The sequence below is a fragment of the Magallana gigas genome, chromosome 5 (assembly GCF_963853765.1).
Source record: "Magallana gigas chromosome 5, xbMagGiga1.1, whole genome shotgun sequence".
NCBI lineage: Eukaryota > Metazoa > Mollusca > Bivalvia > Ostreida > Ostreidae > Magallana > Magallana gigas.
This window is the reverse complement of record NC_088857.1, coordinates 51,149,608-51,166,949: the sequence shown is the minus strand read 5'-3', so window position 1 is coordinate 51,166,949 and position 17,342 is coordinate 51,149,608. Positions and strand designations below refer to the sequence as shown.

The following is a 17,342-nucleotide window of genomic DNA, read 5'->3' as shown; positions in this document are numbered from 1 at the left end:
AGGGCAGGGCCAAAATGGATGTATAGGTGGTAATGCATATAGCCTAATGCATATAATGTTTAAAAATTATCTTCTTTATTCCCACACACCTGAAACTGAATTCATTATTTTGTAGACCAGTCAGATGTTTCGCCAAAATTATAGGTTTCATAATTCTTTTTGAAAAATTTCAGGCAGGGAGGTGGTCGTCATTACAAATTTATAATTTTTCTACTCCAGAATGAAACCTTATTAAATGCATATATGAGACTCTACGAGATTTGAAAGATGTTATAAGATTCTTGACTCCTATTGGGGTATTTGGTTACAATATTACATTTTGATATTGTATTGAATATATGTAATCTTGGGAATTACCCGACATTATTCTTTATTCCATCTTATGAGAAATATTAAAATAGTTGAAGATCTCAAACCAAATCAGAAGCATTTTATACGTATGGTTTCTTTCGTATAAAGAAACATTAACATTATTGGATGTACATGTATGTTTAAAATAAACAAATGCATTGCGTTTAAATTTAAGATTTTGAAATTATTCTAATGATAGGTCAACGCTATTTTGAATACATATTGTAAAAGGGGCATGGTCACGATTTTGGTCAAAGTTCATTTCTCTATTTTAGTGTTTATAATGCTTTAGAAATGCATTCCAAATAATCAACCAAAATTTGAGTGTCAGTCGTAGAGTTAAAAGCAAGATACAGGACTCACAATTCTTTGTCATGTAAACAAGGCTCGTGCCCTGTTTTCTGTTTACATTGGTTCAATATACCGGTAAACGTTCTTTTTACAGCTGATATCTTAATTTTCGTATTCGTTTTAAGCATAAATAAATAATACCTAGTGTTTATCACATTCATTTCAGGTCTAAAAGTGGAATTTACACTTCTACATTCAAAACATAAACAAAGCTTTGTTTACATGACAAAGAATTTTAAGCTCTGAATCTCGTTTAAAACACCACGACTGACTCTCAAATTTTGGTTGACCATTACAAACGCCTTTCTGAAGCATTGTAAACATTAAAAACGGAAAAAAATTATTTTTGACCAAAATTGTGACCATGCTCCTTTTAAATTTGTCGAATTGCTTAATTATTGAATTTGTATAATTTTATATTGTTATCTTTTGTATGCTAACTATCTTTTTCCGGGATAGTAAGACATTTTAAATTGGACCTTTTAAAAATAATAAATAAAAAGTGTTTAAAAAACCAACTCATTTGACCTTTAATATGGACCGACTTTTACGTAAAGTTTGATACATGTGTATGCATAAGTAAAACAGTAAAACATGTTAGCATTGAAACATTTTATTCACTCATCGTCATTGATACAAAAAAGCACTGTTGCCCTCTCTCTCTCTCTCTCTCTCTCTCTCTCTCTCTCTCTCTCTCTCTCTCTCTCTCTCTCTCTCTCTCTCCTGACAATTGTTCTGAAAGTTTATTAATGAAAAGGGTCTATGAATATCATCAGCATACATGAACACGTAACTTGCATATCACTCCGTCAAGTCAATGAGATTTATGCAATACAATCACAAGTTTTGATCACTACAAATCAAGATGTCGGAAAATGGTAACAATCTTTATCGTGACGAAGCATCAATCTATAAATCAAGAAAAAAAAGAATCACACATATTATCTGCACTGATTACATATGAACTTCATGTATCGAAATATTCAAAATCATCTGGTACTGTTGTAGAAGATACATACACGTACTTGCAGGAGAGAATTCGCATGTTTTGCCAGCGCGGGAATATGTTTAATGAATATCATGTTAAAAGTTATGTGGAGATGTACAACAGACACGGGCAGTTATCCATAAGACAAGTCTCCAAGGTAACAAAGATCAGTGCATCAACGAATTATCAAAACGATAGTTGTCCCACGTTCCGTTGGTCCTTTGTGGTAGCTACTAATAAATGAATGTGTATGCCCCTGTTGGAAGTGTATGGTTTATTTTACGTGTATGGTTCAAATTTTATAATCGATGTCCTTTTCCAAGCCACCATGAGCCTACAATAAATACAACTTTAGAATATGTTTAATAAATATTCTAACAAATAACCCATAAGGTTCCTGCTGAAAACAAAAAAACATTAGGGAATGTTTTCTATATTAAAATAAAATCCAACCCAATAAATGTATTCAATAAAAACAAAATTTGACGTTCAATAAAAAGGTAAATAACAATTTATTCATTTGAGGAAATAATTCCCCCTTGAGGAAATTCATGTTACATACAATACATATTACATACACCTAGAATGCATAAAGAATATGTATATATTTTTGATTATGAGAAACATATATAACGTCAGGTGCCTCATCTTCGCTAGCCAACTGTCCGATGACTCGGAGACTTGGCTTGCGAAGATGCTTGTGTCTGTGAAATCTACGAACAAATGAACATTGAAATTGTAAATAAGTATGTCGAAAAATAAATCGTTTGGGCGTATTTTGTATATGAATTTAATTATATCAATTAATAAATAGAATTAAATGTAACGACATTATGTAACATATACTACACAGTGTCATTATTTTGCCCACCTTCATGCCCTACGTATAATAACAGGACTACATTACAAAGTAAGAATGATTTCCTTCTGGGGTAAATTAGTCAATTTCCATGACTCAAAATTGTCAGCAAAACTTTTTAATGTATTGAAGAATTTTAATAACCCATGGTGCGAAGCCATTAAGAAAACTTTAATTCAATGTGGATTGATATATATATATGGTATCAAAACACAATACACATACCCTGGTTAAAATCTAAAGTATACAATATTTTATTAGACCAATTTAAGCAATCATGGTATAGTGAGGTACATAATTCTCCAAAAGGTTTAAATTATAGGATTTTTAAAAAGTCATTGGATTTTGAAAAGTATTTATTGACTTTGCCAACACAATTATGTAAGAAATATTGTAACTTTAGAACTGGTAATGCTAAATTACCTATTGAGATAGGTAGATGGTTTAATATTCCTACATTATTGAAAGTAATTTCATTCTGCCAAACATTTTCTGTATAATAACACAGCTTAATGTCATCTGTATACTATTAAACTTTTATTGTCCTCTGTAATACTAGTAACACACCTTAATGATCATTGTATAATAACACACTTTTATGCCCTTTGCATAATAACACACCTGAATGTCCTCTGTATAATCACGTCTGAGGATCCTCGGACTCCTCAGGACGGAGGCTTTAAAGTCTCTAACAAACGTCAGAGGGAATCCCGCTATACTGAAGGCCAGCACCCACTCCGTGACGGTGGACACCAGGTAGACATCGCGTAACGTGCCCTGAAATCGTAGTTAAACTGTTTACTAGTATGTAAAGCAAGGCGAATCATCACAAAAATCTAAACGATTATATATAATTTGTCGAAACCGAAATTGCTTTAAGATGTCTGTGGATTTCTTAAACTAAAATTTGAGGTGAGAAAGTTAAATAATTCAATTTACCTCAACCCATCCATTCCCAAAATGTCAATACAAGTACTTGCCTCTTTGGTTCCATAGCCTTTAGATTTCTGAACTTCATAGACTACTTTTGATATACCAACTAGTGATAATAATCAAGGTTAATATCTTGGGTAACATTTGAAGGTGTTGGCTACTGGAAGAGACAGAGTTATGATAGTGTACTAGGAGTGACCCACCAAAAGGATACATGTAAGCAATGCCATAGTGGTCCATATCATCAACACAAGCTGTATCCTGCTGGTTTTTCTTTGTTTGTGTTCCAGTAACCATGACAACCTTGTTTGTATCCAACCATACACGACGCCCCCCGCAAACGCCGCCGTTGCTCCGACGTAGTGAGGGGCTTTATAGTGGCTCCTGTAGCCGTCCGTCTGTCGAAGGAGAGTAAAGGCATCACCACCAAATACGTGGTAACATGTAAGTCTACATAAATTAGAGATCAGGGGTTTGGAACAATCACAAAAGGTTACGATCCTTTTTAAGGAAATTGGTTCCAAGATGACATATGTCAGGATAAAACAAAAGAATAAATTATTGAATTGACTTTGTTTTCATGTTACTGAATTTATTGTTAGAAATAAATAAACATGCGTGTTTATTAACAAAATAAGAACCTTTCTTTGTCACGAACCATTCAAAAAATGTTGAATTAGGAAAAGATGTTCGGTAGGTTTGCCCCCCCCCCCTTTGAAAACTATACTACGTGAATGCAGACATGTGATTGAATTTCTAGTTCTGAAATAGTGAGTATTGTGTATACTACTGTAGTGTTACCGGAAAGTTTCCCAGTATGGTGTTCCCCAGACAGACCAGCAGTCCGGTACAGACCCCAATGATATTCAGCCAGTGGTACCCCCTGGACACCGAGCACGAAAGCAGGTCAGCCTTCATAGAGAGGTACCGCATCGTGCTGCAGATCCCGTCTGGAGAAAATCAAATAACATTTAATTGTGTTACGTCAACCATAAAGTTCGTTATTCCTCACCCTTTGGGAGGGGGGGGTGGACTTTACAAGTATCAGAATGAGTTTTCTTCGACCTAGTCTATTTTCACTAAATACACGACCTACATAGCACTGAGCCCATTGTGACCATCTGTGAAAAAATGGCTCTCTGTGGGTCGACGTTGGCTGTTTTACTGAAACCAAACAAAAAACACAATGTAAAGTGTACCTATAGTTTGCAAACATTAAACTCGTATACTGATATGCAAGTAAAACTAGTAAAGATAAACTCTGAGATTTCATGTACCTGATGTACGGAAAATCTGCCTCTGTGTCCTTATTGATGGCAGCCAATACATATCTAGAAAAGAATGATGCCGGAAATCAAAAAATAAATAAATCTCTCTCTCTCTCTCTCTCTCTCTCTCTCTCTCTCTCTCTCTCTCTCTCTCTCTCTCTCTCTCTCTCTCTCCTACTTACGACAGACATACTGTGACCGCTAACCAGGTGAAAGTGATGATGGGAAGGAGTTGGAGTTTGGTCCTCAGACAGTCCAGACAGCCCGGGGGTTTAGGTGGTATCATCGGGTCTCTGGACGGGGATCTGAAATACATCAGTGGCTACTGTATGTGTAGTATTCAGAACTTAATATCCCTTGCATGTGGGTCCTGTAAAAGGATCCATTCCTAAATAAATATTGACTGTTTTTTATCCAAAATCTAATAGAAAAAATCCCAAAATAACAGTGTCGTATTGTGGTAAAAAACATGCATGAAAAATAAGTTGCTGATTTTGCTGCAATGGTGAGTAAGACACCCTTATGCATGCCAATCAAAACACCTGGTATCTGAGTGTTTTCTAAAAGTATAGTTTTATTTTTTTATTTTTCTTTAACACTCACAAAGTCATATTTGTTAAACTATTTTCCCCTAAATAGAACTTTGTCGATGAAAAATCCCAAGTTAAAAGGATAGAGGGTCCTCTACCAAAAAGTGTTGATTAAGCCCTCGTATGTATATGAATAGTTATAATATATCATAAAACAATGCATTCGAAAAAATCATTTTAAATGCATGTAGTAGCAACTCAATGCAATTGTACTTTTCATATAAACATGTAGTAAAGATCCATTGATCTAATCATTAAAATACATGTAACCGGGAATATAGAATTACAGCCACGACGACGTACGATACGACATGCGTGCACTACATGTACTGGTACTTCTATAAATCATTCTTAAGTACACTGTCATTAAACATTAATTAATGTACTAAAGTTTATAATTGCGTCATACACAAACACTTGAGATTACAATTAAATATGATACACTTTGAATTACGTTTGATGAAGAAGGAAGTTGACGAAGTTTAGAAGTGTTGTTAATTAATCGTAATTATATATAGATGAATCAGTTTGCGATATAGTCAGCCATTGGTGGTAAGTGGTACTATTGTTTTACCAGGAAAATAGACCTACCCCGGTACATGTATATACATATATTTACATTTTCCAGTGTTTTTGCCTGTGATAACACTATACGTATCGATTTTGTACTATATAACCCATAACTTCAAATGACGTATTATTGGGGCACCAGCGGCGTTTGCTTAAATGGCTTAAAATTATATAAATGTATGTAATAAGGAATCATTCTTTGAGTATTATGAGGTGATAATCTCGGTCGGGCGTAATCAAATCTATCATAAAGCCCTTCGGGCTTTATTGGATTTGATCACGCCCCGACCAAAATTATCACCTCATAATACTCAAAGAATGATTCTTTCAGGCACGTAGCATCGTTTTTGAAAGTGGGGGGGGGGGGGGGGGGGCCAGACCCATCCAAAAAATCTTGACAAGCAAAAAAAAAAAAAAAGGGAAATTTAAAGTTTCCAAAAAATCTTCAAAATCCTAATCCGTGGGGGGGGGGGGGGGGGGGGGGGGGCGGGTAGCCTCAACTTTACTTCCAAAAATTCTTCCCTAACAAATTCTTTTTCCTCCAAATCATGAAATTCATAATCCGTGGGGGGGGGGGAGGGGGGTAACTTCAATTTGACTACTCATTTCCTTATTTTCATATCAATTTTTTACTAACTTCCAAAAAAGTGGGGGGGCCAACTCCATTATAATCCATTTTTTTATATGTAAATTTTAAAAATTTTGTTGCTGCGAGAAAAAGTGGGGGGGCCAGGCCCCCCCTGCCCCCCCCCCCCTGATGCTACGTGCCTGTCTTTAAGGAAAATTAAATATTCACATATCATTATTTATTTGACGACCTATAAAGCCACGTCACGATCATTTTGGCCAACCCTTTACAAGGTAATACAGGGGTGGACAAAAAAGATTTGTAATGGGTTTGTAGATATTATAGAACAGAGAATAGAGTGGCCTATTTAGTGAACAAGTCTTCAGACGGTCCTCGCGCCTACTCCTCAGGCCTATTCCTCACGCCTATTCTCGTTTCCTTCCTTCTCTACACGTAAATGCGCCACAACCTTCAATCTTGTAAAATCGGTGGTAATGATTTTAAATGCGTAATTTTATATAGTATGTGCACCAGTACATTTAAAATTTACACAATAAATGTGAGACATCTTATAAACTATCCTCCGAAGTATATGTGACATCTCATGGTGATTCCTACACGTTATGTGTGACTTCTTATAACACAGTCTTATTAAAAGGTATTGTGCCATTCTATAACACGGTCCTGCATAGCATGTGCGACATCCTACAACAAGGTTCTCCACTTTAAGTGTGATATCCTATAACATCATCCTACAAAGGCTCTGTGACATTTCAATACAATTTTTGTCCTTTATATAGGTGTAAAATACCATATCACGCTCCTACGGTGTAGGTGGTGACATCCTGTAGAACGGTCCTACAATGTAGGTTGTGACATCTTACAAAACGGCCCTAGGCAACATATGTGACATCCTATAACAAGACCCTACACTTTAGGTGTACCATCCTATAAGACGGTCCTACACAGGATGTGTAACACCCTTTAACAAGGCCCTACATTTTAGGTGTTATTTCCTACACTATGGTCCTACACCGTTGTTGTGGCATCCTATAACACGGCAATATTTTGTAGGTTGTGATATCCTAAAACACGATCCTATATCTTAGGAGTGGCATCCTTAAACAAGGCAACATCATACACTGTAGCTGTGACATTGTATGACTGTGTAACTTCCTATGAATCGTCGTACTCTGTTCTTTACTGCTGTCGTGTCGATTAGGCAGTGTCCTACAAACTCGGATATTTCTAGATATGACATTCTATAACTGGGGAATTTGAGGCATGCGCAGTCAAAGGATATCTTATCACAGGTCCAACACAATATAACCATGTTATACATTACAGTCTTAGAATCTTCTACATGGTATTTATAACACTGTAACAGGATGTTTTACTTCATTTGTGACAGCCCTTCACTGAGCTACATGTATTTTTTATATAACAGCGCCCCCTTACACTGTACTAAGAAATCGAACATCTTATAATAACAATGTCTGACTCGATCTGTAGTGTCACGTCCTGTATAGAACTGTGACATCCTATAAACAGTAATTACTGACTATTATAACAGTGTAGCAAACATTTTCACCTGTATTTTACAACGAATAAAGTATTGTTTAATATTTATATTTGAGTAAGACTTATATCGTATTATTGTGAGGCATAAAAATTTCCACGAATCCAAAATTGGTATTGGTGTTGACATGCACCAAATACCTACAGAGTAAATGTGACATCCCATTACCGGATGCTTACACTGTAATTGTAGCATCTCTTACAAGGATTACACTGTAAGTGTGATATACAATACAAAGTCCTATACACAAGGGGTGTTTCATACTAAACAAAGTCCTATACACAAGGTGTGTTTCATACTATACAAAGTCATACATTGTAGTTGTGACAGCACAGAAAGTCATATACACTGTATATGTTAAAAACTAAACGTTTTCTACATACCGTTTGTGTGACAAACATATACAAAGGGTTCGATGTATCGTAAAAATTAAATCATATACACTAATGGTGGACATACATTACAAAGTCCTACATATTGTAAGTTTGACGTACAATACAAAGTCCGAAACACTATTGATTCGATGTAGTGTAGAAATTAAGACCTATGCATTCAGGTTATGACATACAATACATAGTCCTATATATACACTAAAGTTATGACATACAATATATAGTCCTATATATACACTAAACTTATGACATACAATATATAGTCCTATATATACACTAAACTTATGACATACAATATATAGTCCTATATATACACTAAACTTATGACATACAATATATAGTCCGATAAAGATTGTTATTTTGACGTACCATACAAAGTCCTACACACTGCTTCGATGTAGTGTAGAAATCTAGTCCTATACTCTTAAGGTATGACATACAATATACACTAAAGTGATGACATACAATACATAGTCCTACATGCTGTTAGGGTGACGTATAATAAAAAGTCCTATACACTTAAGTTATGACATACGATAGAAAGTACTATACTATCAAGTTGTGACATACAATACAAAGTCCCATACACAAAAGTTGTGACATGCCATACTACAATATACACTATAGGTATGACATGCCATTAACAAAGTCCTCCACTGAATGTGTGACACTCTTACAATGTCTGTGACATACTATACATAGTGTCAGTTTTCACACGATGTCCTTACTTTTAACCTACACTTTAAGGTCCGACTACATTTAGTTTACTCTTGATTTTTCCCCCCAATCAATCAATTCTTTACATTGTCGGGATATTACAAAAGAAAAGAAGGTGGCCATATTTACCTGTGTGGGTGGGGCACGATCCTTGCAGTGGTTTGTTTTCCAGTCGTTTCCATGTCGTGTCTCAGAGAAATTGCTTTGCCTCAGAGATCTCTACGAAGCTGTCGCACGATATCGACTAGCTTTAGATTCCTTGTCAATGTGAGAACTCGATTCGCCAATATTTTTACATTACATTGCTTATGGAATTCAGGTCTGAATTTATGTCAATGGATTTTTAAGCCTCAAAGAAAATATTTGTATAATTTGTAGTCAATGGATCATGATAGAGATAGTGGGTATTTAAAAATGACATCGACAGAATAGGAAAAATGGGATATATGCATTTTTTCTTCTAAATTTGTTTATTTGTTCTATTTTGTTATATGTGCAAAAATATTAAATATCCTTAAAAAGTAACGGTAATATATATTCGAACAAGGTTTTGAAAAAGTAGGCATATACTGTAAGTTATATTTAAATATAAAAACATTTTTATATTACTCTTTTCACAATACTAAAAGGTTCTCTGATTTTTCAAATTTTGTAACTAAAAGCGATAAAAAAATGCGTAATTATTATAAATACTTATTCATTTAATTAAAATTTATGACAAAGTGACTAGTCATTGGTCATCAAAGTATTTTTATCAGGTTTAGAAAATCCGGAAATTTTAAATCGCTTCTTACGGTTTTGGCTTCTACAATTTACTCTTCCATATATGGCATGAGAATAAATTCAACATGGCTGAACAGTGGATTCGGAATGCTACAAGTTGGTATAAGTTTACATCCTTCTTCACTCTAGATATTGAGATCTATCGCTACAGATATGTGTTTGTGGTTTCCGTTTAAAATAATCTTCAAAGGAAGTGTCGCATAGACGTACACATTCATTTAGTCGGTCGATTTTCTAGGATAAAAGTTTCAATGGTTGATGAAGAGATCTTGTATTTTAGATAAGAGGGTGTGTAAGGCTTTTTCTGCATCAGCAAAAAGAAGAAAAGAATCGCTTGTTATGATCTTCATATTTTCTTTGTGATATCATGAAAAGTTAAATTTCAAATGCACTTTTTGACCTGCCCGAGTTATTGAAAAAACTGTTACGTGTACATGTATAAAAAAAAATTTCGACCCCGTTATACAGATGAGGCGGTACAGTGGCACTGGATCTCATATTTTCTTGAGCACTCGATTTTGAATATTTACTTCATTTTATAAATTTGAACAATGCTCTACAGTATATTTGACTTTGAACATTACAGTTTTCAGCATTAGTTGGATATGTCTCAGACATATCTAGCGTTAGTAATCAGGTGAGAAGAATTGGACACTGCCTCTCTCGTGTTTAAGACTTACAAAAGCTGTTCATTTTTCTGAAAATACAAAAGTTCAATCATTATTAGCTTAACAGTTCCTGTAATATTTCACCTCTTTTTGTATCTTTATTTTCTTTTTATTATTTTGATTTGAACAATGTTTCAAAAACATTTCTTCAAGTGGAACCATTTATATCCTAATATTATAAGAGTGGATTTGAATTTGCTTTTGTTGGTTTAAATGTTTTGAGATGATGGTCCATTTGGATCAATTTAGATAGAGCAGGTTTCTAAGTCAAGTATATGTACAGCACTGTAGAGGTCATCCATCTACATATATAGATTAATTAACAAATATCAAAGTATGATAATTGATATACTAATTAATCAAATAATACTATCAGATTGAGATTCACACTGTAGAATGGAAGTATAGAGGGAGAGATTTTTGCATGCATGAAGATGTTATTCAGTTTCCTTGTACAAGGTTTGATTTTATTAGCTCACTTCAAATTGTTTGACTAAAATTGGAAAATCGATCATTACATTTATTAAGGAAACAGAACATGTCCATAATCTAAAAATATGAAGATGATTTAGTACTAAGGAAGTGTCTTCAAATATCTCCATTACTGGGCATTAGTGTGCACAAAATTTATGTCTTGTAGGCTGTTTCTCAGATTTTGCACCAAAGATCAGCCATTTTGGTTTGTTACGTTCTGAGTATTGTAAAGTACCCAGTACTTGTAGGGGATTGAGAGGCAAGTAAAATTTTGGTTTCGAGATCGAGACTGAATGGTTTGTAAGTGATGGATTTACTTAACTATGTATACTGGTAACCTGTGTAATCTTCTGAAGCTTTCACTAGAGTGCTAAAAACCACAGAGTGGGACAAAGGTTGACCAGGTACATTTCAGATCGAGTCCCATCATATTTCTTTGTTCATGGTAAATACAACGCTGGCGTATTTGTGAGATTATCTGAGTCACATACTCGTCTTGCATCTTGTTCTTGATATGGAAGTACAAATGTGTGTCCCGTGCAAAGTATTTTACATAAATTAATGTTGACTTCTGTATGGTATCGATATATGTGTGTTTTTGCACTGAGGTATATCAATAATAGAAATATTCTGAGGGTTGGGGTTGGGTATTGGTCTGTAATTAGTATAGATAAAGACAAGTGGGAGTGGGGAAGGAAAGAAGGAAACCAGCTCTGTCTGTCTCTTAGTGACCTGCTTCCTTATAATGAAGAGATGTATTTTACTGTTTTACACTTTTGTTGAAAAGGGGAAGAAAAATGCATGACTGTGTATTTTTAAGCACTTATGCATGGTTGCCGAGAACGTGTATCTATTTTACGTACTTGAGTTTACTTGACTATGATATGGCAGTAGTAATTTTGTTGTCGGTAAACAATGCATGTACAAATATGAGGGAAACCAGTACTTGATCTGTATGTAGACTCACTACCCTCTCTGCTTGTCAGAAGGAAAATGGAACAAATCAGGTTGGTTCAGAAATGAAAGATTAGTGTACAACAAATGTGAAACAAATTTGCATGAAGTTTGATTCTGATGTACCTAGGTTTGTGATTTTAACGTAGTTTATTTGTGATTGTAAAGTACATGTAGCTTAGTTTGTTTCAAGCGGTTGGATTTAGGTGTAGCTCTATTTGATTCTGTAATAGTATGTCATGTCATGATAATCAAATCTTACCGTAAAAATGCTTGAATGAAACTTATTGAGGTTTTGTTTGTACCTCATACTAGGGTAAAAGACAATTTCTTTACTGCTCAGGATTTCACAAGCGTACTTTAATGGACATTAAAATGTTTTAACCATATATGTGAACTGAATTTGGTTGGGGGGTAGTGACTCAAGGAAGAAATTTCATTACAGAATTGGATTTCTGTTTCAGATAATTAGATTAAGAAGAACATATATAAATCAGCTGTTGTTTTCAAATCTCTCCCTTGGTTTTGATATCTGATTTTAGAAAATGTGATTTTAGAAAATATGATTGCCTCATTACACTCCAAAGATCAAAGTTTCATTTTTTCTTAGTGAAAATTCATATCATATGATGAATAAGTGTTTATAATCCATGTATTTATGCATTTTGAAACAAAATGGGTCAGTATAGAAATTCTGTACATATTTTGTTGTGTACTGGGCTTTTGAAGTGCTGAGTAGATTTCATTCATATCCATTGTAAGGAGCTGAATGCCACAAAAATGTCAATGATGTGGAAAAAGGGGGTTTCAGTTGTGTTTGTGGCACTCAGGATTTTTAGGCTACAAAAAATTATTATTGCAATGAATGAGAAATATGCATATTCATCTTTCAAAGCAAGAAGGATGAAATGAAAATGGTTCAGATTTTTCGATAACTCATATTGTCCAAAAGTTTTATGATAATTAGCATTACATCTGCATAGTGGAAGATTTGACCTTGAGTAATTCATCACTACTAGAAAACTAGTCTTGCGTCTTGTGTCACATTCTTACTCTGATGAACTTGTATTTTATACTACACTGCAAAAAGGGCTGTAGATATTAATCAGGGAGAAAGTCTCCATCATGTATCCATATGATTATGGCTCATCTGCAAGAATAAGTTGTAGAGAAGTTGGAAACCTATCATAACCTTGGCGGCTCAAACCCTAGCTAAATCATGTACCTGTTAATAACAGCTGATAGACAGACCCAAACAGATCAAATGAGTTTAGAACCTGTATAAAGCTTATAGATGGGTGAATATTGTACCTATAATATACAACTTATAGGTACTATTGTATACAACAGATGGGCAGGTGAATATTGTACCTGTGTACAGCTGATAGACAGGTGAATATTATACCTGTATTCAGTTGATAGACAGTTGAATATTGTACCTGTATACACTATACAGCTGATAGACAGGTGAATATTGTACCTGTATACACTATACAGCAGATAGACAGTTGAATATTATACCTGTATTCAGTTGATAGACAGTTGAATATTGTACCTGTATACACTATACAGCTGATAGACAGGTGAATATTGTACCTGTATACACTATACAGCTGATAGACAGGTGAATATTGTACCTGTATACACTATACAGCTGATAGACAGGTGAATATTGTACCTGTATACACTATACAGCTGATAGACAGGTGAATATTGTACCTGTATACACTATACAGCTGATAGACAGGTGAATATTGTACCTGTATACACTATACAGCAGATAGACAGTTGAATATTATACCTGTATTCAGTTGATAGACAGTTGAATATTGTACCTGTATACACTATACAGCTGATAGACAGGTGAATATTGTACCTGTATACACTATACAGCTGATAGACAGGTGAATATTGTACCTGTATACACTATACAGCTGATAGACAGGTGAATATTGTACCTGTATACACTATACAGCAGATAGACAGTTGAATATTATACCTGTATTCAGTTGATAGACAGTTGAATATTGTACCTGTATACACTATACAGCTGATAGACAGGTGAATATTGTACCTGTATACACTATACAGCTGATAGACAGGTGAATATTGTACCTGTATACACTATACAGCTGATAGACAGGTGAATATTGTACCTGTATACACTATACAGCTGATAGACAGGTGAATATTGTACCTGTATACACTATACAGCTGATAGACAGGTGAATATTGTACCTGTATACACTATACAGCTGATAGACAGGTGAATATTGTACCTGTATACACTATACAGCTGATAGACAGGTGAATATTGTACCTGTATACACTATACAGCTGATAGACAGGTGAATATTGTACCTGTATACACTATACAGCTGATAGACAGGTGAATATTGTACCTGTATACACTATACAGCTGATAGACAGGTGAATATTGTACCTGTATACACTATACAGCTGATAGACAGGTGAATATTGTACCTGTATACACTATACAGCTGATAGACAGGTGAATATTGTACCTGTATACACTATACAGCTGATAGACAGTTGAATAGTGTACCTGTATACACTATACAGCTGATAGACAGGTGAATATTGTACCTGTATCCAGCAGACAGACAGGTAAAAATTGTACCTTTATACAGCTGATGGGCAGGTACAATGTTTACCTGTCTCTGTCAGATGAAACAACAAGTCACATCTTACTGCACCAGTACTTGAACCAGCTTTCCCTTAGTTAATACACTTATTGAGCTTGTGACCACTGAGCCACATGTTCAATCTTTAAGTTGCAGAATAAGCATGAGTCGGGGCCTAAAATGTGTATTATGATTAACATAAGGTCAGTCAACTTGACATTTATTTTGTAGTGAACTGCTAGAAACACATAGCTGTCACTATTTATTTCATTTCGCTGAAGAGCCAGTCATAATTGCCTGGGCTTACTTTGAGTCACCAAGCCACATGTAGCCTGGGTAGAACTGATATCATAAATCTATAATGGCACACGCAGTACTATGTGTATTACCATTCATTGATTTCTAGCCTTAGCATGACCCCATTATGATAATTACACCAGAAATTGATTATGCTTTAATTAGAAAGAGTGAATCGAGAATAGTGTGTAAAAAAGGAAAGAGGACTGTCTCATTCATTTGGATAAAAGTCATGGTTTGAGGCTTGGAGTTTCCATGGATCAGTGGGTTCGCCAGTCATTCATCAGTGGTTTCCATGTCAACATAGGTTTCTGGATGCCTATTGATTGGTGACTCACGGAGCCATTGAGTAATTCTCCCTATCACTCAGACTCTTTACGCTGGGATGGTGGTAGCTACGAGAGAATACCAAGTAAACACATTCAAAAATTGCATACACTCAGTAGATGCTGAATAGATCACACAAGAATAATATATTTTTGAAATGAAATAAAAAATGGTGAAGGAGGAAATGCTATTATTTGTTTCAAGCAGCTCTGTTGTAATGATAAGGGAAATGTTTAGAAATCCCTATTTCTGTAGTTTTCCAGGAAGAATTTCATTCATTAAAAACAATGCTGCTCAAAACATGTCACTTCTAATCATATGCTATTGACTTTTTATAAAGTAGCAAAGGTTCATGGTTTGGAATAATAAGTTGTCTATTAAAAAACATGATGCAATAATATGAACTGTAATGTTAGTAGGTGTAATTTAAAAAAAAAAAATTGATGTTCAGCCAATATAAGAATCCCCTCAATCCTTTGACTGGTCAGTCACTATTCTTCCTTGTCACTGAAATAGACTCACACTGTTTCCTTTTTAATTCATAGTAAGTGCTACAACAGATGGCAAGGCGTTCTAAGGACTATAGTATTGAGGAAATGTAAAGTACTGTATATCGCTTGAATAAATTTGGGTGAAGATTATTGTATTTTCAAGGGTTTTGTTTTGAATTTCTATTATTCTGGGTATATGAAATTTTGATTCATTATATTAGAAGGTATTGGTAGAATGTTTGCACTTTGATTTTTTAAATGTCTCATGCAAGGTCATTGGATATTCTAGATTGCTTCATTAGAGCATTCTGATTCATTTGATTAGATGAACCTGATTAATGAGTTTCCATGATCATCATGATACAGTGATACTATTATATAGTACAGTAGTACATATATCACAATTGTACATGTTTCACAATTTCATAAATTATAGCATTTCTAGATATATTATGTGGATACTATATGAAATATAGTCTTGATAATTAAGGTATGTTGATACTATGTGAAAGACAATGTTATTAATTAGTGTATTTATTCCCTTGAATTTGATCTTTGTTCAGTGATTTGATTGTAAAACTTCCTGTGTGCAAAACTTTTACCCCCTCACCCCCTCAAGAGGGGATTTTCCGCTGTATACCACCGCTGGTTGTGTGTATGTAGTGTTTTAGTGAACAATAGATTGAGAGAAGGATGGAAAGAAAACCTTAGCACTGAGATTCTGTAATCTTTGCTCACTGTTTATTTTTAACATAAATTTTAATAAGTCAAATCCTATTCATTTCCAAGGTTATTGGTACATTTTTCCTTGAAATATTCGGTAGTACATATATGTATCAGGTTTGAGTTTATTTACTACTCAAATTTTATGTTTGAGTTAACAATGTAGCACAATAATCAAATGAGTTCACTTGATTCACGACACATTAAAAAAACTTTTGCTGTTGTGAGAGGATGCTCCGCTTGGCGTGGTCCTGTTGTGAGGGGATATTCCGCTTGGTGTAGTCTTGTTGTGAGGGGATACTCCGCTTGACTTGGGCCTGTTGTGAGGGGATGCTCCGCTTGGAGTAGTCTTGTTGTGAGGGGATACACCGCTTGGCGTGGTCCTGTTGTGAGGGGATACTCCGCTTGGCGTGGTCCTGTTGTGAGGGGATACTCCACTTGGTGTGGTCTTGTTTGGTTTGTTGACAGTTGTAAGGCATACTTCTGTAGGATTCAAGTTAAGTGATACTGCAAAGCTTATAGAGTATTTACCGTTATATGAATAATATCTGTTTTAGAGTAGGCCATTTTCAGGTGTGTATTGCATCATGTTGTACACAGACCTGTTAATCGAATGTTTGATAGTACTCTATAACAATTTGACAAACAGGTGGCACATAAAACCAGGGGTTTAATTCGGTATTGTGATTACAGGTATGTAAATAGTGCATTGCATGAATTAAAATTTAAATCCTTTGAATGTGGTCATTCATGAGGGGGAAGGGATTTGTCTATATTTTTTATGAATGGATATGTATATTTAGTGTTTAGGTTA

General features: G+C 34.8%; 2 protein-coding genes across 16 annotated transcripts in view; one reads left to right on the top strand and one right to left on the bottom strand.

Moving 5' to 3' along the window:
- Window positions 1-1,306: 1,306 nt before the first annotated feature.
- Window positions 1,307-9,520, bottom strand: LOC105325177 (DNA damage-regulated autophagy modulator protein 2). Of its 6 annotated transcripts, none has more exons than XR_002199265.3 (10): window positions 9,296-9,517; window positions 4,933-5,055; window positions 4,760-4,813; window positions 4,579-4,646; window positions 4,284-4,432; window positions 3,697-3,880; window positions 3,530-3,588; window positions 3,171-3,326; window positions 1,722-2,024; window positions 1,307-1,611 (listed from the first exon to the last, which is right to left on the bottom strand). XR_002199265.3 is itself a non-coding variant. In XM_020065874.3 (9 exons), exons 1-9 carry the CDS (start codon window positions 9,346-9,348, stop codon window positions 1,983-1,985), a joined length of 888 nt encoding a protein of 295 aa, XP_019921433.3. In that variant the 5' UTR covers window positions 9,349-9,517; the 3' UTR covers window positions 1,316-1,982. The 6 variants fall into 6 exon arrangements, 4 of the variants coding, with proteins under 4 accessions (XP_019921433.3, XP_065942333.1, XP_065942335.1 ...); XR_002199266.3 differs by having other exon boundaries at window positions 1,318-1,611; window positions 1,728-2,024; XM_020065874.3 differs by having other exon boundaries at window positions 1,316-2,024.
- Window positions 9,521-9,924: 404 nt separating this feature from the next.
- Window positions 9,925-17,342, top strand: part of LOC105325176 (rho GTPase-activating protein 5) — a 42,324-nt gene continuing 34,906 nt past the window's right edge. For 8 of the 10 annotated variants that reach the window (XM_066086255.1, XM_066086260.1, XM_066086259.1 and 5 more), the window contains exon 1: window positions 9,925-10,045. The gene's annotated coding sequence lies outside the window, so the exon portion shown is untranslated. Of the gene's footprint in view, window positions 10,050-11,952; window positions 12,099-17,342 lie in introns of those variants that run through there. The other 2 variants (XM_066086252.1, XM_066086253.1) reach the window with 2 other exon arrangements.